The sequence below is a fragment of the Neolamprologus multifasciatus genome, chromosome 19, assembly GCF_963576455.1.
Source record: "Neolamprologus multifasciatus chromosome 19, fNeoMul1.2, whole genome shotgun sequence".
Classification (NCBI taxonomy): Eukaryota; Metazoa; Chordata; class Actinopteri; order Cichliformes; family Cichlidae; genus Neolamprologus; species Neolamprologus multifasciatus.
Genome location: NC_140457.1, coordinates 161399 through 185000, shown reverse-complemented (window position 1 = coordinate 185000; position 23602 = coordinate 161399). Strand labels below are relative to the sequence as shown.

The 23602-nt window shown below is 48.7% G+C and overlaps 5 protein-coding genes across 13 annotated transcripts in view; 1 reads left to right on the top strand and 4 right to left on the bottom strand.

The window, feature by feature from the left end:
• The window catches only part of sec23a (Sec23 homolog A, coat complex II component), a 13631-nt gene extending 12180 nt beyond the window's left edge, over nucleotides 1-1451 (bottom strand). For both annotated transcript variants that reach the window (XM_085142465.1, XM_085142466.1), the window contains exon 1: nucleotides 957-1451. The gene's annotated coding sequence lies outside the window, so the exon portion shown is untranslated. The remainder of the gene's footprint in view (nucleotides 1-956) is intronic.
• A 117-nt stretch (nucleotides 1452-1568) lies between these two features.
• On the bottom strand, nucleotides 1569-7711 carry srp54 (signal recognition particle 54). 2 transcript variants are annotated; one of them, XM_085142470.1, is made up of 17 exons: nucleotides 7579-7711; nucleotides 6125-6218; nucleotides 4653-4750; nucleotides 4492-4583; nucleotides 4327-4411; nucleotides 4128-4232; nucleotides 3969-4035; nucleotides 3839-3896; nucleotides 3593-3743; nucleotides 3327-3475; nucleotides 3146-3246; nucleotides 2894-2980; nucleotides 2743-2816; nucleotides 2502-2610; nucleotides 2246-2416; nucleotides 2019-2114; nucleotides 1569-1892 (listed from the first exon to the last, which is right to left on the bottom strand). In XM_085142470.1, the coding sequence occupies exons 3-17, from the start codon at nucleotides 4728-4730 to the stop codon at nucleotides 1801-1803; spliced, it is 1515 nt and encodes a 504-aa protein (XP_084998596.1). In that variant the 5' UTR covers nucleotides 4731-4750; nucleotides 6125-6218; nucleotides 7579-7711; the 3' UTR covers nucleotides 1569-1800. The 2 variants fall into 2 exon arrangements, with proteins under 2 accessions (XP_084998596.1, XP_084998595.1); XM_085142469.1 differs by having other exon boundaries at nucleotides 6129-6218.
• Nucleotides 7712-8109: 398 nt separating this feature from the next.
• On the bottom strand, nucleotides 8110-17546 carry haus2 (HAUS augmin like complex subunit 2). 3 transcript variants are annotated; one of them, XM_085142479.1, is made up of 7 exons: nucleotides 17419-17546; nucleotides 11551-11637; nucleotides 11277-11375; nucleotides 9455-9524; nucleotides 9205-9337; nucleotides 9027-9135; nucleotides 8110-8489 (listed from the first exon to the last, which is right to left on the bottom strand). In XM_085142479.1, exons 2-7 carry the CDS (start codon nucleotides 11635-11637, stop codon nucleotides 8376-8378), a joined length of 612 nt encoding a protein of 203 aa, XP_084998605.1. In that variant the 5' UTR covers nucleotides 17419-17546; the 3' UTR covers nucleotides 8110-8375. The 3 variants fall into 3 exon arrangements, with proteins under 3 accessions (XP_084998605.1, XP_084998606.1, XP_084998604.1); XM_085142480.1 differs by lacking the exon at nucleotides 17419-17546 and adding an exon at nucleotides 11919-12061 and having other exon boundaries at nucleotides 8980-9135; XM_085142478.1 differs by lacking the exon at nucleotides 17419-17546 and adding an exon at nucleotides 11919-12059.
• Nucleotides 11632-22102, top strand: lrrc57 (leucine rich repeat containing 57). Of its 5 annotated transcripts, XM_085142475.1 has the most exons (8): nucleotides 12258-12415; nucleotides 12496-12627; nucleotides 12745-12810; nucleotides 13470-13727; nucleotides 14223-14358; nucleotides 14580-14848; nucleotides 15116-15301; nucleotides 15390-17424. In XM_085142475.1, the coding sequence occupies exons 4-8, from the start codon at nucleotides 13644-13646 to the stop codon at nucleotides 15429-15431; spliced, it is 717 nt and encodes a 238-aa protein (XP_084998601.1). In that variant the 5' UTR covers nucleotides 12258-12415; nucleotides 12496-12627; nucleotides 12745-12810; nucleotides 13470-13643; the 3' UTR covers nucleotides 15432-17424. The 5 variants fall into 5 exon arrangements, 4 of the variants coding, with proteins under 4 accessions (XP_084998602.1, XP_084998601.1, XP_084998600.1 ...); XR_014871043.1 differs by lacking the exons at nucleotides 12496-12627; nucleotides 12745-12810 and adding an exon at nucleotides 21988-22102 and having other exon boundaries at nucleotides 15390-16253; XM_085142476.1 differs by lacking the exons at nucleotides 12258-12415; nucleotides 12496-12627; nucleotides 12745-12810 and adding an exon at nucleotides 11632-11768.
• On the bottom strand, nucleotides 18878-21993 carry clec14a (C-type lectin domain containing 14A). Its single transcript, XM_085142473.1, is given in 3 exon segments — nucleotides 18878-19478; nucleotides 19480-20464; nucleotides 21180-21993. Coding segments are annotated over 2 exon segments (1008 nt in total). The 5' UTR covers nucleotides 20431-20464; nucleotides 21180-21993; the 3' UTR covers nucleotides 18878-19421.
• Nucleotides 22103-23602: the final 1500 nt, after the last annotated feature.

Here is a 23602-nt window from a genome sequence, read left to right as displayed (position 1 = left end):
GGTGACGTTGAAATGATTTTATGTTCTTTGACCACGTGGCAGAAAAACGAGTCACTGCTAAACCTTCATAAAGCACAAACAACAACAACAATAACAATAATAAGAACGAACCAACAGAAAGAATTAAAATCAGAAAAAAAGTTTCTCCCTAGTCTGGTTGATGCTGACACAAACAGGCTGATATGGGGTCAAAGGTCAGTGAGACTTCACTCTTAAACTGAAAAAGCTCCAGAAAGCCTTCGTTTCTTGTAAAAACTGCAGAAAATGCACACTGAGCTACCAGCCCCGAGTCCTAATGCTCACAATGGAGTCCAGCTCAGGCCGAACTTCGCAGGAAACTCCGAGAAATGAACCCCCAGCTGCTGCTCCAGCAGAGACCCGCGAAAACGAGCCGAACACAAAATCCTACAAAAACCGAACAGAGTCTGGTGGGCGGGCTGCGGGTCCCTGTGGTCCTGCTGGATCCTCTGGTCTCACTATGGGAGCGTTTCTAACGTCACACCTGAATCTGAGGCTTCATCCCAGAATCATCATCATCGTCATCAAGACAGTGCCACTCTTAAACACGTGACCTCACCGGCACCCACCGACTCTGCGCGACCTTTGCAGGATTTAAAGTCCAGCAGGTCAGAGATGCTGCGCCTGCGACACTTAAAAAAACTGACGTCAGCAGCTACCTGTGGGACACCTGCAGGTGTGTGACAGCAGGAGCCGTGTGGCACAGGTAGCTGCTGGCGTCGGCACACCTGGAGCCGAACCCGAGGACTCAAACACCAAGTCAGCCCCGTTTTCTCAACATCACACAGCAGCTAACTCAAGCTAACGGCTAACTGCGACACTGACGTCACACGGGTGACAGTTACGGGACGCGCGCACAGGTGGCTCGACAGAGGCCAGCTGAGGTTGGCGCTCTGCCAGGCCCAGGTGAGTCCGTGCTCCAGGTAAACGACACTCACCGCCGCTGAAGCTGCCGCCGCTCTCCACTGACAACACAGCAAAACAATATGGCGGCCGCCACGTCAAGACCCAGAGAGGAAAAACGCAGGCAGAGGGCTCACTCCGACAGAAATCCCGGAACCAGACCCGAGAGGGGCGGCGCAACGAAGCTCCAGCCCGGAGGACTCATCCGTTTCATCTCACTGTGACAACCTTTAACCTGAAACCTGAGAAACTCTGACCCACAGCCCGGGAGGAGCCGCTCTAACCTCTCAGGGTTTGCACTCTTCACACCCAAACTAATCAAACCAGATGCCACTCTTCTGTTTATTACCCGTTATTACCTGAATTATTCAGATACCATTTTCAGTCACGTCTCTGTTCAGTCTTCATATTTTTATTAATCATCATTAAACAGGCTGAAGAACAGCCCACACACTTCCTGTTCTCACTGAATTAAAAGTTCCTGGAATAAACTCAAACTTTTACCTCACATTTTATTTTCTACTGAAAACAACTCACACTTTATTTATTTTACAGCTTTACTCAAAGCAAACAGTACGATTTTATTCTGAAAATCCCAGACTTCACTACCTGTGAGAAAAAACAAACAAACAAAAACACAGCAGGTGTAAAATGGTGTAAATACAAACGTTTATTAAACGCCAAAAATACATCACTAATCTTCATCATCATCATCAGCTCGTCCAATCAGGACACTCCATTTTCATCCTACACATTTAAATTAATGAAACATCCTCTCCCCCTCTCTTTGAAAGCAGCAGCGAACAGGTAACTCTAAGCCCCACCCCTCCGACTGTCTGGAGGCGGAGCCTGTAGTTAAGGCAGCAGATTGGTTGGTGGTCACATGTTGTTGAATCCCATCATGCCTTTCATGTTGCCCGCGGCGCCCTGCTGAAACTGACGCATCATCGACTGGAGACCCGCCATCCCGCCTGCGTGCGCGCGCGCACACACACACACACACACACACACACACACACACACACACACACAGGTGTTACTCTCCAGGACGCGTGCAGGCGAGCAGACCTGTGGTTGGGTCTGGGTTCTGGTCTTACCCATGTGGTGCAGGACTCTGGGGTCCATCATTTTGGCCATCTGCTGGTTCAGTTTGGCCATCTGAGACGGGTTCACGTTCTTGGACATGTCTCCTCCTGAAACACAGCGAGCACGCCACAAACACGTCAGCGGCAGGACGCTGTACACCTGCAGACCCGCTCAGTTCCCTTTGACCTCTCACATGTTCCTGAAAACCTTCTCAGACCCCCCCAGCAGGTGCCGGTACCTTTGAAGAGTCCTTTGATGCCTCCCATCTTCTTGACCATCTGGGCAAACTTGGTGTACTGGGTGAGGAGTTCCTGGACGTCTCTGGTGGCGACCCCTGACCCCCGGGCCACCCTCTGGATCCTGTTGGGCTGCTTGCTAAAGAGCTTCGCTCCATCTTTGCTGTCCAGCTCTGCAGAACCCAAGAGAGTGGAGAGACATCGGGTCATCCATCAGGACCAGCTGTGTGTGTGTGTGTGTGTGTGCGCGTGTGTTACCCTGGTCGTTCATGCTGTCCATGATGGTCATCAGTTTCTTCAGTCGAGCCATCGACTCCTGCTCGTTGCCTTTACTCATGAAGTCTGTCCCGAAGCCTGGAATCATACCCTGAACGCATCACGCACACGCACACACACACACGCGCACACGCACACACACACACACACACACGCGCACACAGTCATCAAGCCGTCTCTCAGCCTCAGGTGAGTTTCAGGTGAGTTTCAGGTGAGTGTGTACCATGATCTGTCCAAAGGGGCCCATCTTCATGATGTTCTGGAACTGCTCGTACATGTCTCTGAGGGTGAACTGGCCTGCGGGTCAGAGGTCAAAGGTTAAGATTAGTGAGGTTACCCAGAGTGCAGTGTGGGTGGCGTGCTCGCCGTCTCACCGTGTTTCAGCTTGTCGATCAGCTCCTCGTTGTCATCCAGCTTCAGCTCATTCACTCGGTCGATCAGGCCCTCGATGTCGCCCATTCCTGACAGGAAGAGGAGTCGACAGGTTTCCATGGAAACGGCTCAGTGCAAATATCCAGAATCAGTCAGATTTAAAAAAAAAAAGTTGGTGGACTAACTGTAATCAGTCAGTCCACCAATGACAGCCGCTCAGCGTGCATATGCCCCTCCCCCCGGCGCGTGCTTACCGAGCAGCTTGCTGATGAACGGCTGCGTCTTAAATGGCTCGAAGTCGTCGATGTGCTCGCCCGTTCCGATGAAGATGATGGGACTGCGTGTGGCCGCCACACTGCCAGGAAACAGCACAAGAAGAAGGTAAACCGTAACCGTCGTATGACAGCATCATGCAGCACAGGACGCTAGGCTTACGCGCTCAGAGCTCCTCCTCCTTTGGCGTGCCCGTCCAGTTTGGTGACGATGACCGACGCCACGTCCACTTTGTCTTTGAAGGCTTTGGCCTGGGACTCGCAGGCCTGCCCGATCGAGGCGTCCATCACGTACACAATGTTGTCGGGTTGCTACGGAAACAGGACCAGGGACACACCTGAGTCCAGAACAGGCACCTTCACACACAAACACTTCCTGTTGCTCTAGTTAGCGGGACTGCACCTGAGGTGGTGCGTTCAGGGACTCACCACAGCGTTGGAGACCTGCAGCATCTCCTCGAACAGCGAGTCCTCCTGCTTGTGTCGTCCGCTTGTGTCCACGATGATGATCTCAAAGTTCTCTGCTTTGAACTTCTCCACGCCCTCTGAGGCGATCACCACCGGGTCCATCTCTGTGTAACTGAACAGCACGGACAGTCAGGAGGTACGTGAATGCACCACACACCTGAACACACCCAGAGGTAACACCAGGGACGCCGCCTGTCTGAGACTCACCTGCCGTAGAAGGGGATCCTGGCTTTGGTGGCATTCTGTTTGAGCTGATCGAAGGCACCTGAGAGAGGAGAGGAGATGATGATGGCGGTCATGTGACTGACAGGAAGTGAGTCTAGGAAGTGACGCTAACCTGCTCTGAAAGTGTCGGCGCAGATCAGGCAGGTCTTCCAGCCTTTCCTCTGGTAGTAATACGCCAGCTGCAGGAAACACACCAATCACAGTGAGAACACAGCAGGAGGCGGGGCCTGTGTAAGGGGGGGGGGGTCTATGACAGGTGAGTGTGGGTCACCTTGGAGCAGGTCGTAGTTTTTCCGCTGCCCTGCAGACCGACAAACATGATGACATTGTTCTTGCCTTTAGTGGGGGTCCACGCCTTCACGCCGGGGTCCACCAGCTGGTCACATGACACACACACACTGCATGGTTAGACTCAACAACTTCCTGTTGGTGTTTAACCTGATCGAGCATTGGCAGCGAGACGATCTGACCTTGACGAGCTCCTTGAAGACGGCGTGCTGGATCATCCTCCTCTTGTTCAGACCCGACGCCATCTCCTCCAGGTCTATGGCAGACCTGCAGGGACAAAAACAAGCTCAGCACACCTGGACGGGACCGGGACACTCGGACGCCGGGATCAGGACGATCACACTCACTTGACGTTCTCTCTCAGCTGTTTGACCAGCTTGATGTTGACGTCGGCCTCCAGCAGAGCGGCGCACACCTCCTTCAGCATGGCGTTCAGCACCTGGAAACACACATGGTGAGTCACAGACCATGGCGGTGACAGCTGGGCGCTCAGATTTGACCCACTCACCTCTTCATTGATGATGGTGGCGTTGCTGAGTGACCTCAGCGCCGAGGTGATCTTCCTCCCCAGGTCGGCGAGCACCATGATGGCGGTCCAAGTTAGACCTGAAAATAAAAAGTGTGGTTACGGCGTGCTCGTGTGCGGCACGCTGCCACTTCTTATCTCGGTTTACTTGCAGAGGAGTAGCGCTGCCACAAACGATTATTTTGATAGTCGACTAATTAGATCATCACCCATTGGACGTAAAACGTACAGCTTATTGCACCAGCAGCATCTGCTCTTATATAACTATCATTAGCTTACAGCTTTAAGTGTTTAAGGTGCTAACTAAAAATAAAGACAAGATGATAGTTTATTACATTTTAATGACATTTGCAGATTGTTTCGGTGGAGTTTAATAAACTCCTTGCTATCTAAAATATAACAGGACACCGGAGTAAATTCTCGAGCATCTCACACTTCTGATAATCAGCTGTCTGCTTGACGTTTATTCAGCTGTGTAAAAACTATAACTTTAATCTCAGCCAAACCGATTTACTCAGGAACAAGTAAAATACTGAAAAAAGCCAAACAATAACATTTTTAAGTTATCTAAGTGACTTATATATCATGTTTAACCTGAGTAGCGAAAGACGGAGGTGGGTTTGAAGCCGGGAGTCCGGTGTTCTCACAGCTCTAGTGAGCCTAGCCCCCGGCTAGCTATCGAGCTAGTGGCTAACAGACGTCTCCGAAAACGTCGGAGCGCTTTTGAAAATATGTGGTGTCTTGATAAACTGAGCAGATATTTGAGGTTTACACAGCTACATTCTCGCCTGAAAATATGTTAAACGTTTATTTTGTGACCCAGAAAGAATAATAAGAGTAATATTAAAACTAACTAGCTGCCGCCATTGTTGGAAACTGAGCTGGGCTGCGCTATGAATTCTGGGACACAGCTTCTTCTTCTTCGGGGTTTAACGGCAGCTGGCATCCTTGTACATGCAGTGCTGCCATCTTCTGTTTCAGTCCGTTATTACACTTAAATCCTACTACTTATTCCTGCGTCTTTGGGGATCTTACAAAGCTTCAAACAACGCGTCGACTATTAAATTAGTCGTCGACGATTTTAATAGTCGACGTAATCGTGACAGCCCTACAGAGGAGTCAGTGACATTTACAGACTTACTCCCAAAAAGTTGATTCTGTTCATCAGGATGTTTTCAGTGGGAGAAACGTTTCATCATCATCATCAGGTGACTTCGTCAGTTTCCAACCTTATAAACAGCACATCTGCACCAGTGACCAACAATAGGCTGTGAAGTCAGTTTATGATCATTAATCATGTTAATGATCATCCTGAATTGTCATGACTACTGATTGATCGGTGACCATCAGTACCATTCATGGGGAGTAGGGATCGGCTGCTACGTCCACATGAACAGAATCAACTTTTTGGGACTTCCTCACCTGGATGATTGAGCATGCATCAGGTCACTTACTTACTGTGTTAATCAGAGTTTTGTGGAGGGTACCCCTCCTACTGAGCGTGCTCAGCAAGTCAGCTGACAGGTGGTGGTGGCAGCCTCACTCTTCCTGTCCAGAGGAGAGAAAATAAAAGTTGTTCAGATTTGAGAGATTTATCCTTAATGAAGACCATCCACTCTGAAATCTGAAACAGCCCGAGGCTCACTGTAAAAATCAGACACTGCAAAACTTCAGATCGTTCGTTCATATCGTTTCTGCTCGCTTCAGACTGGCTCTGAGTTCGGCCTTTGCGCCCGCTCACCCTGAACGAGCTGTGGTTTTTGTTAAATGTATCTGAATGCATGAAATGCATGAAGTGAATCCTCAGACTCCTGCAGCAGCTCTCAAAATGAAAATGATGCACATATTTAACAGAATAATGCTGTAAGTCACAGGTGTCAAACTCCAGTCCTCGAGGGCCGCTGTCCCTGCTGCAACACGCCTGAATGACACAAGTAGGTCATTAGCAAGACCTGACAGGCGCTCATGAATGAACACGATGCAATTAAAGTACTTTTAGAAGTACAAACTGCCAAACTCCCAGATTACAGATGCTGTTCATGCTGATGGTGAGAATGAGCCGTGAGGACAGTTGTGAAGAAACCTGCTGGAAGTTTTTAAAAACATCCTGGAAAGTTTTTGATATTTGAAGCTCACATTTCGCAGCACTCATAAACGTTCAAACTCTGGAGCACAAGATTTGCAGCTAAATCTGAGATGGTCGAGATGTCATCATCGTGGACGCTGCCCAGCCTGTCCAATGACCGTGGATAATCAATGCTTCTGTCTCATCGCTTCTAACAGCTGATGGAGGGCTTCATCATCTCAGCAACTCTGAGACTCCGGCACTAAGAGCGGAAAACAGCCCCCTGCATAGCTCTCTGGCTGTCCTCACACCTGGTTCAGTACAGATGACGGACGCACGATCTGTGATTTTGGGGTCGATCCTTTGTGTTCCGATATCTGAAAGGAGCTGCCTGGAGCCACCGATCAATCAGATATGAAGCTGAGCAGATGGTCACGCTTGAGCCAGGAGGTGACAGATTAAAGGAAGCCCCTCCATGGAGCTTCTCGGTGACCCGTTTGGCCCCTCACATCGGCTCTCTGGATGACCCGAGCGGGACCCCGGGCCCTCACCGGTGCCTCTCACTCCTTCGGCCTGTCCGATCACACAGAACTGATCAGAACATCGATCAGCTCCTCATCACGTGATCGATAGTCCCGCGGATCGATCGCCTGTTTATCGAATAACACGTCAGCTGTTTACAGTTAGCGCGGACCGAGCGGCTAGCATTAGCTCTGTTAGCTCGGTGCGCTCACGCGGAGCCCGTCAGCGGCTCACGCGGATAGAAACGTACTTCCGGCCGTGGCAGCGGGCCCGGTACGGAGAACCGAGCCTCGCGGGAGCGGAGAGAGGTGCGGGTCTTACCGTGTCCGTGAGTGTGCTCGTTAAACGGCAGCAGGACCAAGACTCCACCACAGAAGCGTTATCCAAAACACCGGAAACACCGCGTCATCCCACCAGCCCAACCGGAAGCACTCAGGCTTTATTTAAAAAAAAAAAAACAACTTTATTCAGAACATCAGATGTTTCATTTCCCTTTAATGTGTTGTCTATTAGAAGTTCTTCCATAAAGGTTTAGTTTAAAATTGATTAAAAATGAATGCAGCTGTAGTGACGTCATCGCGTAACACCGAGCCACATGGACGTTAAAGGTTTAAATCAGCTGATCTGTGAGCAGCTCCCACGACGGACAGAAACCACACTTAAAAACGTGTACAGGAGGGGGCGGGGCTCCGTGGATAACCACCTGAGCCTGTTCCATGATCTCATCATTGCATCATGATTTCATCAGTGCAGCCCTCTGAACACACCTGTCTGCACCACAAATGCCTCACCTGTCCACTTTCACCTAAGCAGCATCAGTGCAGGCTCTTTGAGAAACTTCAGCCCCCTCACGTTTGTTTGTTTAGGTAGGAAGATCACCTGCCCACACCCAATGACCTCGCACAGCTTAAACATGCATTTTAGTTACAACCAATCAGATCCTCCCACACCTTCCTGCATGCTCAGAGTTTCAGCTCTCATTTTGAAACCAAAGCAGAGGTCAAAGGTTACCTTGTTTCTGTGTTGAATAACCAATCAGAAACTGCATATGGAAAATGTGAAAGATTTTATTGCAAACGTTTACTAGAATAAATTCAAAGTGCAAAACATGATGAAGGTTAGGGGTCAGAGGTCACCAGGCTGCATCCATCAACTGACTTCCACTGAAGAATCTGACTGGACAAAGTCTCCATCTCTGACGCCTGGACCAGCAGCTGGGCGAGCGAGGAGTCCTGAGAGAGAGAGAGGTAACAGTAGAGCTGGGATGAACTCTGCAGCCAATCGGAGGATGCTATTCAGTGTGTGAGGGACTGACAGGAAATGACCATGAACAGGGAGGTGGCCAAGGGCGGAGCCAAGAGACGAGCCCAGTTAACAATACTAATTTGTTTTTATCAATAAAGCTTGATGCTGCATCGCACAAAGAGTTTTTTCAGTCAAGCCCCGCCTCCCGTCTCTGACCCACTTCTGTACAATACCCCACACTGCTGATGTCAAACCCACCAGACTCCATTCATAAAACATCGTTTTTTAGCTCACAGAAAACAAACATTTGCATTCGACTGTGATGATCCAAACTAATGAGTTCAGAGCTCAGGGTGACACTAGCTCACCTGTTCTCTCAGGTAAATTTCCTGTTTTTGTGAATGGAGTCTGGTACACACAGATTCTCTCAGGTGTATAAAATGAACGGTGGCACGCGGCTTTAGTTTGTCTGCGTACCGCGTGGCCTACTGCCATCCCCAAACCAGTGAGGTCGTGTGACTGACCAGCAGAGTGAGACGGTCTCTGGCTGCGGTCCTGCTGTCGGCAGCGCTTAGCTTCTCCTCCAGAGTCTCAATGAAGTCCATCATCAGCTTCAGGGACTCCACCACGAACCTGAAACACACCACAGACCGTTACAGAGTGCCACAGACCACTTTAATCACACTGAGCATCAGGCATTACCTGTGCAGGTGAGCGTGCACGGGCAGGTTGGTGCAAGCCAGCGGCTTCATGAGTCGCTGCCTCAGACTGTTCTGCTCTCTCAGCAGTTCCTGCATATGATCCCCGAGCATCTGCAGCATCTGGAACCTCCGAGCTGCAGGACACAAAAGCACCTGATCAGAGGGGGCGTGGCTCAGAATAAGGTCTGGAGCGAAGGTTGGTTTAAAAACATCGACCCCTCGAATGTGATGATGACGTCACCTGGACTCACCGAGGTGGAAGCTGTGGGCGACATCGGCGCTTTGCTCGTCGACCTGCAGCAGCTCCAGCCGCAGCCGCATCTGCACGAACAGGAAGCAAACCTTTACGTTAGCTGACACAGTCACATGACTTCTAGCCCCGGTGCAGTCACTGTCTTTTAACACAGCTCCTGCAGCTAAAGATGTTTCCTTCACGCAACAGCATCTCATTCACCTGACCGGACACACAGTGAGCGCACACCTGTCACTGCCCGCAGTCGACGCGCTTAAGACGTCAGTGCTCAAATCCGAGTTTCTGCGACGGGAAGCGTTTAGTGAGACGTGTTCATAAATGACACGCTGAGCACGCCAACGTGCAAAACAGGAATCTATTAATAAAGCGAGACTGCTGCTGTGGAGACGCTAGCATAGACCCGCTGTGACGCACAAGACTAGTTACAGGATACAAAACTAGCTACTGGTTTCATTAACCTGTGAATGAGTCTGAAAGCTGCAGAAATGTAGGATTAGTTACAAACTTACAGCGGGTTAGAGGACTAGTTAGTAATTAGTGTGGATGCTGATTAAGCATCCACGGTATTGTTCTTCTACTTTTCATCTTCCATACGTTTTTCGCCGTCTGTCTCCTTCACGCCGCTCAACTTAGAAAAACCATTCAACCACCATGTGTGCTTGTATTTTTCTCATCTTTAACATTTATATTTTTTTAATTATTCAACTTTATTTAACAAAAGTTTACTATTTATCTATTTCAATGGGAGAATCTTCAAATTCTCATTCAACTTACTCCTCTTCCAACTCTTACTTTCACATACGTTGACCTAGAGCCACCATTCAAACTTTAAAATGAACCCAAGACATTGAATATTTCAGCTTGTATTTATCTTTTTAATATCTGTTATCCTCTTTCTTCAGTTCCAGCTTAAGTTTCATGCTTTTTTTCACCTGTTTCAGAGTTTATAATGGGTGTGTAATGTTGGAGTGAGACAGCTCAGCTGCTAGAGTGAGAGGAGGGGGAAAATTTATCTTAAAATCTTCTCTTTAAGCAGCTGCTGTGTGCACAGCGTTTGGTCTACAGCCATCATTTTACCCTCAAAACATCTCCATCATTGCCCTGTTTCTAGCAATGCGTCTCTCAAAACAAACAGATTCAAACTTTTTGAACTTTTAACATTTGTTCAGATGTTTTCTGACTCTAAATTTTCTTTTGTCATTACTCGGCTTTTTCAAATGCACATTTTAAACATGTTCGTCTACTTTTTCTTCTCTGTGATCGTCAGCTTTCAGCAGTTCTGCAGTTCTGCACTTTTGTTTTCAGGTGAAAAATTCTGTATTTTTCAGTTTATTTAACATTTTAAACTTAACATTCAGCTATCAGCATCCACTCTGCAGTTCCTTCAGAAAATGCAGAAGACACACAATCCAAAGTTTAATTAACTAACCACGACTAGAAAAGGAAAACAACAGAGTGAAGGCACCGTGAGCAGCCAATCAGCGACACCAGGATCCACGAAGCTGCTCCATGGAGGTTCTGAGTCTGCCTTTAAAAACATGACGACTGTGCTCATTATCAGCAATAGGCCCACATCAGAGGCTGTCTCTCACGTGACAGAGCGCGACAGACTGCAGTCAGCTTAGAGCGGATGATGTCATCGCTCAGGAATGACATCATTCACTCTGAGCTGCAGGCAGGAGAGCAGAACAACGTTTCTCCTGAGAAAATTTAAAAATCCGATCTGGCCGACATCCGGCTCAGGCATCGAAGCAGGCGGGGCTCTGCACTCTGACACAACGTCCCAGCACGCCATCCCCGAGACAGCTGCAGGCACATACCTCATCCAACTGCTTCTGCATTCTGATTTGGTCTTCAGCCTCCTGCAGATGAGAGGAAAAGACGGGGCCTGTAGCATTGGAGGCGGAGTCTATTTCCTCCTGAGGACAGGTGAGACAGAAGCAGATTTTACTCACAAGCTTTAGTCTGGATCAGAACCGGATCACACAGGTCAACTCTCACTCAGATCTGAACCTGTCCTCAGACACCTGTGAACCGTGTAAAGCTGCTCTGACAGACCGCCTCAGCCTCCTAAACACTTGTTCGTGTCCTTACCTGAGACAGCGCTCCCACGGAGACACACTTAGAAAGCAGGCTGGCAGCTGGGGTCACGGAGAACGGAGACAAATCCCACTGATGCATCTGAAAGACAGGAACGTCACCTGAACCAGACCAGACTCTGATATTCACCTGGACCAGGTGTTCAAACCTGAAACCGGATCTATCCGAACCAGAACCCTGTTGGGTTCCAGCTCACAGCTCTGCGTGTGAAGGCAAGCGCCATCAAACTAAATCTCCACATTTTAAACGGACTTTGAAGCAGCTTTAAAGGCTTTTTTAACGGACACACCGGCACCGTTCAGCTGCCTGTGGCGGTCGGTTAAACACAAACAGTCTAGTGTCGGTTTCCAGCTTTTTCTTACCGTTAAACCCGAAGAACCTCCGCTCTAAACCGACCAAACCGAGCCTCACCGCTGCCCGCCCGACGGTTTGTTTTTGCTGTTTCTCTTCTTCAGCGAAAACGTTTGGCGGCTGCTGACCGCAACAGCGACCCCTCAGGATCCAGAGAGAACTACAGCACACAGTTACAGAAAATAACCGCGTTTCTGTTTGTGTACAAACAACTAACGTCTCTTTCTGCCTAATCCTGGACCAAAACCTGACGTAACACCCTGCTGAGGTCAAATGACAAGAAGAAAGTCGTTCAGGGTTTCAGTGACGTCTGTCACCAGGTGGCAGCGTTGCAGCCCTGAGCGGGATTTTCACTGGAGAAGAAGAAGCAGGAGCGCAGAGTCAGGGCGGCTGCCGAGCTTCACTTTTCTACTGATCTTTATTTTTTGTCCTTTTATAGGATAAATTTAAGCACAGCACCTGGACACGCGACACTTGCACACTGGGGTCAAAGGGTGACATTGTGTCGGTATGTAAACAGAGCCGTTTCCGGTTACCTCAACTGTTAGCAGGGTGGCGGTGGCATCAATGTTTACAGTGTGTTTACAGTGAGGAGAGACTGGGGCCGATTAGGCTGCTTACGGTGAGTGTGTCACCTCTCAGGTCTCAGGTGAACACGTGACTCACCTTTACCTCCTGTGACAGCTGAAGGGTGAGCGTTAGCCTGCTGCAGAGAGACAGGTGTGTGAGTGTGAGTGTGTGTGTGTGTGCATCAGGCTGCCCCGCTGCAAGAAATTGACCACCTTAAATACCTCTTAAAGTCCACCTTAAAGCTGAAGCCCCTCTCTGCTGCCACAGCATTGATCTGGAACGCCTCAGTTTGGGGGATTTGGCGGCCCCTGTGGTGACCGTGGAGAACTGCAGGTGTGTTTAACACTACAGAGGAGGGTTTACTGAGCTCAGGCACTAATGCTGTTTACACATTACTGGGGTGTGCTGTAGAAAGCCAATGATAAGTCCGGGTTCTTCCCTCACACTCATTATTGACAAAGCTGGGTCAGGACCACTGATGGTCAAATTGGGATAAAGTGGCAAATTTAGAAGATTAATGTTGTAAATTTAGGGAAGCCTGCCTGTCAGTCAGTGTGGTGCTTGGTGAAGTGCAGTTATTAACGATGCTAATGGTTTGTATGTTAGTTAGCTGAGGATTATTAACGTGAATGAGTTATTGCAGGCCTTTAAACACCTTTAATCCACAGGGAGTGTTTGATCTGCTCACCTGTGCATCAACATGGGAAAAAGTTTAAATCCTACGCCGCCCAGCACAGGTGGATATTGATACTGTTTCCCTCAGCTCAGGTCACGACGGGTCGCTTAGAGAAAAGAATCCGGGTTTTCAAGCCAAACTCGGAGCCTTACGTTGGCACGATGCTGCGGGACGTGGAGACAAAGCACGTCTGTGAGCTCAGCAGCAGCACATGCAGAGCTTTTCTCTGAATATTCACTTTGTTCTCCAGTCAGAGTGAAACATCTGCACGCCACCTCTGTTCAGATCTCACTAATAAACACAAACATGTTCACAGGTCTGTGAGCGAGGACACCTGAGAGACTGTTCACCTGCAGGGATTCACTGTCTGACCTCATCGATACCTGCTGACGAGGAGCGCTGATACGGCTGTCAGCTGATCCATCAGCCTGTCTGGAAGGACTTCGGGTGGCCCTGCAAGTGGAGGGCTGGTACCTGGCTGCGGGTGCAGATGGGGAACAGCGCGCTGAAGTCTCACCTGGAAACCTCCCAGAAGACGGGAGTGTTTCAGCTGACGGGGAAAGGTCTGCAGGAGGTGAGTGACTCACACATGCACAGAAAGATTTAAACACCCGTTTGACGCATCGGACGTTTCAGTCCGGGGAGCCTGTGATTGGACAGTTCTCCTTTCAGTTCAGAGCCTTTACTGTCATTGCAGGAAACTGCAGTGGTATCACCGGGATGCAGAACAAACACACACGTGTTCACACATGTATAAAAACGAATAAACCAGCAGGTGATCGCCTTTTCTACACCTGCCCAGGTGGTGTTTATCTGCGATCTGCTGAAGGGGCGGGAGCTGGGTTTCTGAGCTGCTTTCTGGCACCTCCTCATTTGTTTTTGTCTAAATCACAAAGCAAAAAACACACAATGACAAAAAACCCCACACAGAACTGGAGAGCTCGAAGCTGCAGCATGTAGGCGTACACTCGCCACCATTAGCATGTGACACCCCAGGGCCTGATCATAGCTTAACCTATACAAAACAGAGCGTCCTGAGTTGCCTGTCCTGGTCTCGGTCTGCTTTCAGTTTCCAGAGGAGCTGCAGAGGCTCACGGCCAACCTGAGGACGGTGGATCTGTCCGGGAACAAGATCGAGGTCCTTCCTGCCTCCATCGGGAACTTCCCCCAGCTCAAGAGTCTGACGCTGAACTCTAACCGGCTCGGTGAGTGTTCGACCCGCAGCAGTTATACCTTTACACCTGTGTTTTAAAGCTAAGCAAATCAGCATTTGATTTGTTCTCTTTGGATGCTTTTTTAGTTTAATTTAGGGTTGGAATGATTTAAAAGTCCCCAGATTGTGTGTTTAGATCCGGTTTAGCTGCAGAACAAACCGGATCCACCCGATGCTCAGACCTGTGAGACCCTGTTGTGGTTCTGTTTTCAGCTGGGATTCCCTCTGAGATCGGGAAGCTGAAGAAGCTGGAGACCCTGAGTCTGAATGGAAACCGGATCCAGCAGCTGCCCCCCACTGTGGGCCAGCTCAAAGCCCTGCGGACCCTCAGCCTGGCCGGGAACCAGATTTCAGAGTTCCCCTCCGGACTCGGAACGTTGAGGCAGCTGGACTTGCTGGATCTGTCCCGAAACAAGATCCAGAACGTCCCTGCAGAGGTGTCCGAGCTGCAGGCCATCGAGATCAACCTCAACCAGAACCAGGTCTGTAAGTCCACCAAAGAACCAGGAGGAAAGCCTGGAAGGGCTGACCCTGTGCTGTTAACTCACCCAGTGTTAAAGATCAGGTTTACTGCACCACAACAACAGTTCTCCAAAGGTGCTTAATCAATCAGTTATCAATAATTACTGATCGGTCACTCCATGACGTCTCCCACAGCTTTCTCTCCCACAGACTTCCAAGGAGGTTTTGATAATCCCAGCCCGGGTCTGGTGTTGTTCCTCTGCACTAACCCTCTGTTCTCGGTCCAGATCTCGGTGGTGTCGGCGGAGGTCTCCCGCTGTCCCCGTCTGAAGGTCCTGCGCCTGGAGGAGAACTGCCTGGAGCTCTCCTCCATCCCTCAGTCCATCCTGAACGAGTCCCAGGTGTCCCTGTTCTCGGTGGAGGGAAACCTGTTTGAGGTGAAGAAACTGCGGGACCTGGAGGGCTACGATAAGGTCAGTGCTGCGGTCTGAGACCAGATCGAGTCCAAGGCTGCGAGTCCTCCTGCGGCCTCTGATGACGCTCTCTGTGTTTCCTCCTCAGTACATGGAGCGTTTCACGGCCACAAAGAAGAAGTTTGCCTGAGGACCCTGATGCAGAGTCTGGATCTGTGAGGTTCACCTGGAGGTGGGCTCGGCTGAAGCTCCGCCCCTCTTACCCCTGCACTTCCCACAGCTTCTGCTGCTGCTAGAAACCAGACTACAGCAGCTGGGACTCCTCACAGCGCCCCCCAGAAATCCGAACCTCCACAGCAACGGTCACCATGGAGACAGGTTTCACGACACTGAAGAAGAGGACCGGTGCCATGTTTGACTGCATCAAACTTTATTGTTCACTCAGTCACGGACAGAGAAAACAGTGGAAATGTTTAGTTAACCTTGTAGAAACATGCTTTGTAAAATGTCAGCAGCCTGTTGATTGATTATTAATTATTAACAGCTATTAAAGCTTTTAAAGACGTCTAACACAACGTGTGTGAAGAGTTAACAGCTGGAAGTTTCCAAATGTTTTCTGTCTGATTAGCCGTTTCCTCAGCTGTAATCAATATAAACTACTAATGAAGGACCTGATCAGATGATCAATAATAAACAGAATGATCCTTTCATGTTAACAGGCCCAGCTGATCTGACAGTAATGGAAAAGTCAGTAAAGTTTGGTTTTTGAGGTGCGCGGCAGGAAGTTAAGTCTTCTTCTTCTGCCCATTTAAATGCTGAAGCCCAACACAGAAGGCCGTTAATCCCTCTGTGGTTTAAGCTCCGCCCTAATGACGGCTCAGCCGGCGGTGCCAGCTGTCAGATGAACGTCTCTCGTCCATCTTTAGGAAGCAGTCAGAAACGTCTCTTTTCCTGAGTGCTGATTGGTTCTCCTTCCCGCCACACGCCCGGGTTCACCTGAGAACATTCTTTGGTAAAGAAACACCTTTTATTATTACTGATGGAGAATTTCACTTCCTTTCAATAAAACCTCAATTAAAGGGTGACGTCCCACCAAGCGTGCGAGCTCACGAAGCGCGAGCAATACGCCGGAAAGGGATCCCAAACGGGTCTGCGCCGTTAAAGAGAACGGGCGTGTCCTGCAACAGAAACTGTGCTTGCAGACGTCATCAGAGAGCTGCCGCATCAATAACACGGCTCTCCCGTTCCTCCACATCCTGCTGGGCTGAGCTCCGTGACTGCGGGGCATCTGAGCTTTGACACGTCAGAGGATGAGAGGGGCAGGGTGCGTCCCAATCCAGCGACCGCAGCGCTTCCTAGTACGCGCACTTCGCGGACGACGTACGGCGCGTACTACGAAGTGCGGAAGTGAGAGGCTTGTGAAATCGGTCTGGCCTTCGTCGCGCTGCCCAGGTTGCCTAGCAACCATGATACTAACAGCTGGAAACGTCTCATACAGCTTTGTGTGACAGAAATGAAGCAGAACAAAATGTTTTGTTGTTCGTTGATGTTTTATGACATCACTGTGATTAGTTGAGTATCTGAGGCTGAGACCACAGGACTGTAAACACATGATTGTTGGGCTTCATTTCTGTACTGAACAGTCATTTAAGATTAGCTAGTAAATAACAATTTACTGTGTAACTGCTAAAACTGCAGTTACATGCTTCAGTTAGCAGCTTGGACCAGCTGTCGACGACAGAGGGACGCCTGGTCCAAACCAAAGAGTTGCGGTAGTCCAGTCTGCACGTAATGCAGAGACGAATAACATGTTCAAAGACATTGGCTGGAGGTGTGGCTTAACCTTGGCCAGCTGTCTTCGATGAATAACGCTTGATTGGACTGCTGCGCTCACCTGCCTACACAGTTTGAAGGAACCATCAATGTGCACACCAAGGTTTCTAACATTTGTCTGACAGTAGCAGGATAATGGGCCCAGAGCACTGTCACTGTGATTATTAACGAAGTTACCCAAAATGACAACTTCTGTTTTGTTTTCATTTAATTTTAAAACATTTAAAGACATGCAGGCAGCGTAATAATAGCTGAAGTTGGTCTGTCCCTGCTTTTAAAGGCAGACAGATCTGCAAGTCATCTGCAAAACAGTGCAATGAAAGGTTGTAGCATGAGAAAAGCACCTGTGATCTCTGATGAAGGGCCGGGGTTACCCGAAGCAGCAGCAGGACCGAGTCTTGGAATCAAACTACCAACCAAGACTGTGTGAGGTGCGCAGGACTTCAGGTTCAAACTTCAGGCCTGACGCCGCTGTGCCGCACGCAGGTGTGCCTCAGTTTCACAGCAGCCAATCAGGAGCAGGTGGTAAAACAAAGCCCTCCAAAATAAAAGTTTCTAAACACTGGACCGGAGTTCAACTCACGCTCTCACATACTGTTACTATGACAACAGCAGTCCATTACTCATGGCCCCGGCCTCCACATCCTCTGGCTTCCTGACATTCTTCATACACTTCCTACAGGAAACAGGAAGCATCTGAGTCGCCATAACAACAATCAACCCCCAGTGTGTGTGTGTGTGTGTGTGTGTGTGTGTGTGTGTGTGTGTGTGTGTGTGTGTGAGAGAGAGAACTGTTCGTCTCTGCTGACGAGCCATTTCTGGGCTTGTGATGAGAAGCCGAGTAAAGAAACATCGACGCAGACTTCCCATGATGCACTTGGTTACTGAAGGGGACGACAGATGTGTTGATTGGTTGCACCGACTGAACTAAATGATCCGTTTGTGTCTTTTTAAACAGAAACAAACTGGGTTCAGGGCTGAAATCAGAGCTCCTGTTCACAGGCGTGATTAATCAGATCATCAGTCACATGACCTCCCCCGAGTCAGGGGTGGGGGCAGTTTCCTGTCTGAACTTTGCTGTTCTTCAGGAAACAGGAAAAGCAGTTTGTAAACACAGAGTGGCTGCTTGCTGTCCTGCAGAAACCCCGGTACATGTGGCCAAAAGTATGTGGACAGCTCACTGTTTCCATCATGGCAGCAGCTATAGGTTGGCCTTCGGGTGTCCACAAACTTATGCCTATAATGATGCACAGGAATGCTTTCCTGTACCAGAAACAGCTAAACATCGTAATTATGATTCACTTTAGACCTTCTGTACTTTGCTGTCAACCTCTCTCCAGAGATCTGGAGTTATCCCGACAGATGTCCCAATAATTTGGGCCACATCCTGATTAAAAAGAGACAGCAAGTTTCTTGAAGACGTTTCATCTGAGAAGCTTCTTCAGCTCTGAGAGCAACTGGTGGACAGTCCCAGATTTAAGCCCTATGGGAGTGTCCCCGAGAGGGCCGTGGACTCTCCACCAGTTGCTCTCAGAGCTGAAGAAGCTTCTCAGATGAAACGTCTTCAAAGACACTTAAAGAAATCTAAAAGAAAGATGCTGTTTTTCAGAGCTCCTTAGATTATGATGACCTGGATGACCGAGAGCTTCACAGACACTAAAATATGTGGACAGCTGTGATACTGTAGGATCATAGAGGCTGGTGTCCACATATCTTTGGGACGTTTTGGGAAGTGGAAGAATTTTTGTTTTTGTAAACATTTAAAAAAAAACTTATTGATGAACATGTAAAAGTCCGGCATCATCAGGTAACAAAGTTTAATAAAGTTTAATTCAAAGATTACTCAAAAACAGGAAATCAGCAGATTGAGCCAAACCATCAGTTTTTCAAAGTAAAGTTAACTTCCATGTCATTCAGCAGTGAAACGACCTTTTTCTTTAAACATTTATAATGAAGTGAATGAAGATTAAGTATATTCTGTCCTTAAATAAAGAAGAATATTTAAACAGGTGAATTTAAATGAGCAGTAAAATGAATTTAAAAGTATTTAAACTTTTTGTTCCGCTACTAGGCAGAACGCGTGAATTTTATTGGGTCATTTAGATGAAACTGATCAGATGTTAACTCAGTTCTTAATTTATTGATCTTTTCTAAATTAACCAATAATGAATTCAAGAACATCTACCTGTGAGCAGTTTGTGATAGAGGTCAGGGGTTATTTTGAGTCCACAGGTAAAAGCCTTCAAAATGTCCAATAATTGAAAAACAATAAATTTTGTAACTAAACACAGCCAATCACAGCTCTGTTCCCTCGTATCACTGGCTTCTCACTGGTCAATTAGGCTGTTTAGGCCAATGAGAAGGAATCTTTCCTGTTTTTGCTTTTCATCTCCATCTTCTCCGCCCTTCTTTATGGCCCGTTTCTTTGACCGCCTGTTCAGGCAGCATTTCACCGTCACCGCGATGACCACCAGCAGAAAGACCAGCACCCCCGTGGCTATCAGCACAGGGAGCAGGATGGTCGACCACAACACAGAGTCCTCCTCCTTCTGCGTGGCATTGGCACACTCTATTTTGATGGCAGTGATGTTGGCCAGGGCTCCGTTCTCCAATCGCCACACGGTGGGTTCTCCCGAGCAGACCAGGTCAAAACGAATGGAGGACCAGCACTGCACCTGGATCTTCATGTTACCCGAGAGCATTTTGAGTGAGCGAGCCTCGGGGATAGAGGGGCGCTGGCATGAACGCAGCTCTGCAGAATGAGAGTCGTTAATAAATCCAGGTTCACGCTGTGGTTTTGATGGTTTTATAGGTGTGTCCTCAGGTGGAGATGGTTCTGATCCTAGCCTGATGGTGGTGTCCCCATCCTTCACTTTGCAGATAAAAGCGTTTTTGTCCTTATGGCAGTTTAAAGGAATCAGACCCCAGGTCACATTCGACCCATCAAACTGTCCCTTCAGCGCCGCACACCGGTCTGTGGTACAGGTATGTTCTGGGTCCTCCGCCCATTGGCTCACCTCTGACTCCTCGCTGTTGTTCTCTATCCACTTGAATCCCCTCAGTGGCTTGGACCTGTCTATACACTCCGAGCTGGTGATTCTCAGCCCGACCCAGAAGGTGAACTCGTTCTGAAACGGCTCTGATTTGAAGATGAGCTTGAGGATTTCATCCACTTCCTGTTGGGTGGCGATGGTGGTGAGGACACTGCTGCCGGGACACTTCTTAGCGGCATTGTTGAAGCTGAGTTTGTTGTGGTTCAGGGTGTATTGTGAAGACGGGGCAGAAGAAATATTTCTTAGCAGGAAGACAAAGATGCAAAGATGCAAAGTCCAACAGCTGCAGAGCTGAAACGCCATATCCTCTAGCTCCACCCCTCTGGTGATGGTGTCACTATGTCCAGAGATCAGAAAATCAGTTTGTTATTTGAAATTAACATAGTCATAGACAGGATTTGACCTACTCTAAAGCTAACCTAAGCTGAACTTAACCCAATCTAGACTCTGTCTAAACATAAATACGACCTAAACTCCGTCTGATCCCAGCTTTCACTCAGGCTGAACCTCCCGTGTGAATTGATCATGAACAGTGGCTCGTTTGCAGCTTTGCTCCTGGTGTGCGGAGATTCTTACAGCAGACGACGACTGAAGCAGCTGGACAACCTGTAATGCTAATGTTAGCTGTACAGTATCAGGTTATGAAGGCAGCTAACTGCTAAGCTGTGTTAGCTTTTTGTTGACACACATTAAATCAGCGCTTCACAGTTTTTCTGTTTCTTAGCAGCTCCAATCAAACACTCGTGCAAAACAGCCCCCCCCCCCCCCCCGCTGGTGAATATCTGAGCTACATTTGACCGAAGGGGTAACTACAAAAAGTACCTTTAAAGCAGTTTGTCCTGAGAGACGCTGACAGACCTGCAGAAAAACTCCTTTTACAGCTGATCCTGAGGAACTTTTGTCGTCTTTGTTAAATGTCCTGAGCAGATTTTTAAACAAATAAAAGTTCTTAGCTTCAGCATCGGATTTTTTTTCTGTTTTTATTCTATTCAAACCAATAATCAATAATCACGTCTCAGTTTCTTTGACACTTTCTAACTTGTCCTCCTCACCGGTCCAGTCAGTTTCTCCTCCTTCCTCCTCCCTCCTGCTCCTCTTTGCTCTGTTCTTTCCTCCTTTTCTCGTTCTTTCCAGTTTCTCCTCTTCTTGTTTGTCACTCCTGCTTTCTGTCCTCCTTTATCTCTGGTTCTCCTTCAGTCACACTGCCAGCCTCACCCTCGACCACACAGCGCCTCCCCCTCCTCCTCCTCCAAGACAGGATGTGTGTTGTGTCTTGATACGGCGAGCTGGTTTCCTCCAGAGAAATTCTGCAGCCCAACTTCAGGTTTCAGATCAGAGCACAGATAAGGAACACGAGTGCTGTGAAGGTCATCGCAACTCTTTTACTCAAAAGAAACGAAGACCATGGAAGCAGAACGTACCGAGATCAATGCACAGCAGCGTGAGCGGTGGGAGGAGAAGTCAACACAAATAAAAGTTTCATTTTTTTAAATGGACTCTGGTTCAAAGCCATTAAGGGACAGCTCGTGTTTAGAGTCATTCTCTGTCTTCAATGTAGGAACAGGTGAACATTCAGTGGAGGATGGAGAAAAAAGGTCCAGCTTTAAAATTTAAAACATGCGTTTATCTACCAACCTGAATGACCTTTATTTTGAAAATCTCACAAACACGTATCTTCAGCTTGTATAGACGCGCTCCTGCGACACGTGCACACGGTGTTATGATGCTGATGCTTAGCGATGCTGAGCTTGGTCTTAGACAAATAAGTAAATTCAGACTGTGAATCCTCTTCAGAGAGCTCGTAGTGCTGTAATGAGCTTATTCTATATCATTAATGTGACCTCCGTCTCCTCCTCACAGCCAGGTTCATGAGGAGCAGCCCGAGGAGAAAAGGAGGCCAGATGTTTGGAGATGCTTCTCACAGGAAAGCTGCAACTGTAACTGCAGCAGGTCAGCGCTCAGAAACCACACAGAGTGACCTGCTGGATGTGAAGGTGAAGACACACCTGAGTCCAGTTTACTCGAAGTAGCTGCACGTTTAAATACAGAGGAAATGAGTCCTGGCGGTCTGGAAAGGAGACGTCCACCCACTCCTCATGCTGACTGAACCCACTGAGGCATCACGTCACACACCTGGAGCAGCTGTCCGACTGTTTCCCACAGACCTGCGCACCTGTTCGAGGGTCCAGCGTCGGATCACCAGACTGAGTCTGAAGCAGATTCGCCTCTTTAGTGTGTCATCAATGCGCCGGCCTGAGAACCTGCGCGCACACACACACACACACACACACACACACACACACACACACACACACACACACACACACACACACAGGACTGATGCCATCTAGTGGACAACAACAGTGTTGTTAAAGTGCTCTAAAATAAAATACTGCAATGGAAACAGAAAAGAAGAAACGGTGAGGTCATGTGACTGTGCAGACAGATGTGATTGGGTGGAAAGTGACTGCGCATTAATCATTCGATTTTCTGTGTGTATGTCTAAAAATCTAATAATCACATTAAAATTATCGATGTGGATGTATTGCACAGTCACAGCTGGGGGGCTGATGCATGCTCAGGTAAACGCTTCATCAGCGTTAACAGCACAGAAAGGTGGTCATGGCTGCTTCCCCGCAGGCTTTACATGCACTGCTTCACACGGCCACCAGAGGACTCCCTCAGCCTTCAAACAGGTGTTAGCACATGGAGGCTGGGGGAGGGGGGGGGGTGGCTTGGGACCCGGGTTGGGCCACCTCGACTCAAACAGTCACGGCATGGATAAAGTCACTGAGCTGCAACATCAGCGTGACCAACAAAATCTCGCTCTGGCTCTTCAACTTCAGCCCTGACACAGACCTGAACACCAGACCAGACGTCCCTGCATTTATTTCTGCTAACACCGGCGTCACCTGCAGAGAATCACCTGAGCCTGATTGCGGTGAAGTCGTCCACCTGCGCTGGGTCGGACTGTCTGCAGGACTCTCTGGTGGATTGTGGGTAATGCAGCCTGATGAGGTTGAACTCGTTGCACGGATGTTTTCATAGCTGGGTTACAGGTGGAAACTCCACCAGGTGTGCAGGGTCAGGACTCCCAACCCAAATCCACCTGAAAGTTCAAACTGAACAGCAGGAACAGGAAGCAGCTGCTCAACAGGAAGAGAAGACAGCAGCGCTGCCGTCACCTGTACATGACTTTTTTCCATTCATAAATGAATAAATACACAATGCAGTCAGTTATTACCAGCACAGAGTCATTGTCGTGGTAACGCCCTTTTCCCCACCAACGCACCTGGAGTCAGTTCCATGCTTATGTCACTTCCTGTGACCACCTGTGTGTCCAGGATGACCGCCTGTGCACATCTGCACGCTCACACGTGTGAAGTTCCTTTGTGCCTTTATTCTCCTGCGTGTGATTCTTCTGCTCTGGCCTGACCTTGTGGTCTGCAGAGGGCGCCGCACAGACCAGCTGCTA

What these genes read in the sequence shown, in the direction of transcription:
- srp54 (XM_085142470.1), bottom strand. Translation starts at nt 4,730, where the DNA reads ATGGTGCTCGCCGACCTGGGGAGGAAGATCACCTCGGCGCTGAGGTCA. An exon ending in CAGCTGAGAGAGAACGTCAA is followed by an intron (nt 4,412 to 4,491) that starts GTGAGTGTGATC and finishes TTGTCCCTGCAG; the next exon opens with GTCTGCCATAGACCTGGAGG. An exon ending in TGCAGGTCTCCAACGCTGTG is followed by an intron (nt 3,476 to 3,592) that starts GTGAGTCCCTGA and finishes CTGTTTCCGTAG; the next exon opens with CAACCCGACAACATTGTGTA.
- lrrc57 (XM_085142476.1), top strand. Translation starts at nt 13,644, where the DNA reads ATGGGGAACAGCGCGCTGAAGTCTCACCTGGAAACCTCCCAGAAGACG. An exon ending in GCTGAACTCTAACCGGCTCG is followed by an intron (nt 14,359 to 14,579) that starts GTGAGTGTTCGA and finishes TTCTGTTTTCAG; the next exon opens with CTGGGATTCCCTCTGAGATC. An exon ending in ACCTGGAGGGCTACGATAAG is followed by an intron (nt 15,302 to 15,389) that starts GTCAGTGCTGCG and finishes TTTCCTCCTCAG; the next exon opens with TACATGGAGCGTTTCACGGC.
- haus2 (XM_085142479.1), bottom strand. Translation starts at nt 11,637, where the DNA reads ATGCATCAGTGGGATTTGTCTCCGTTCTCCGTGACCCCAGCTGCCAGC. An exon ending in CGCCCACAGCTTCCACCTCG is followed by an intron (nt 9,338 to 9,454) that starts GTGAGTCCAGGT and finishes TGTGTCCTGCAG; the next exon opens with CTCGGAGGTTCCAGATGCTG. An exon ending in GAGACCGTCTCACTCTGCTG is followed by an intron (nt 8,490 to 9,026) that starts GTCAGTCACACG and finishes TCTCTCTCTCAG; the next exon opens with GACTCCTCGCTCGCCCAGCT.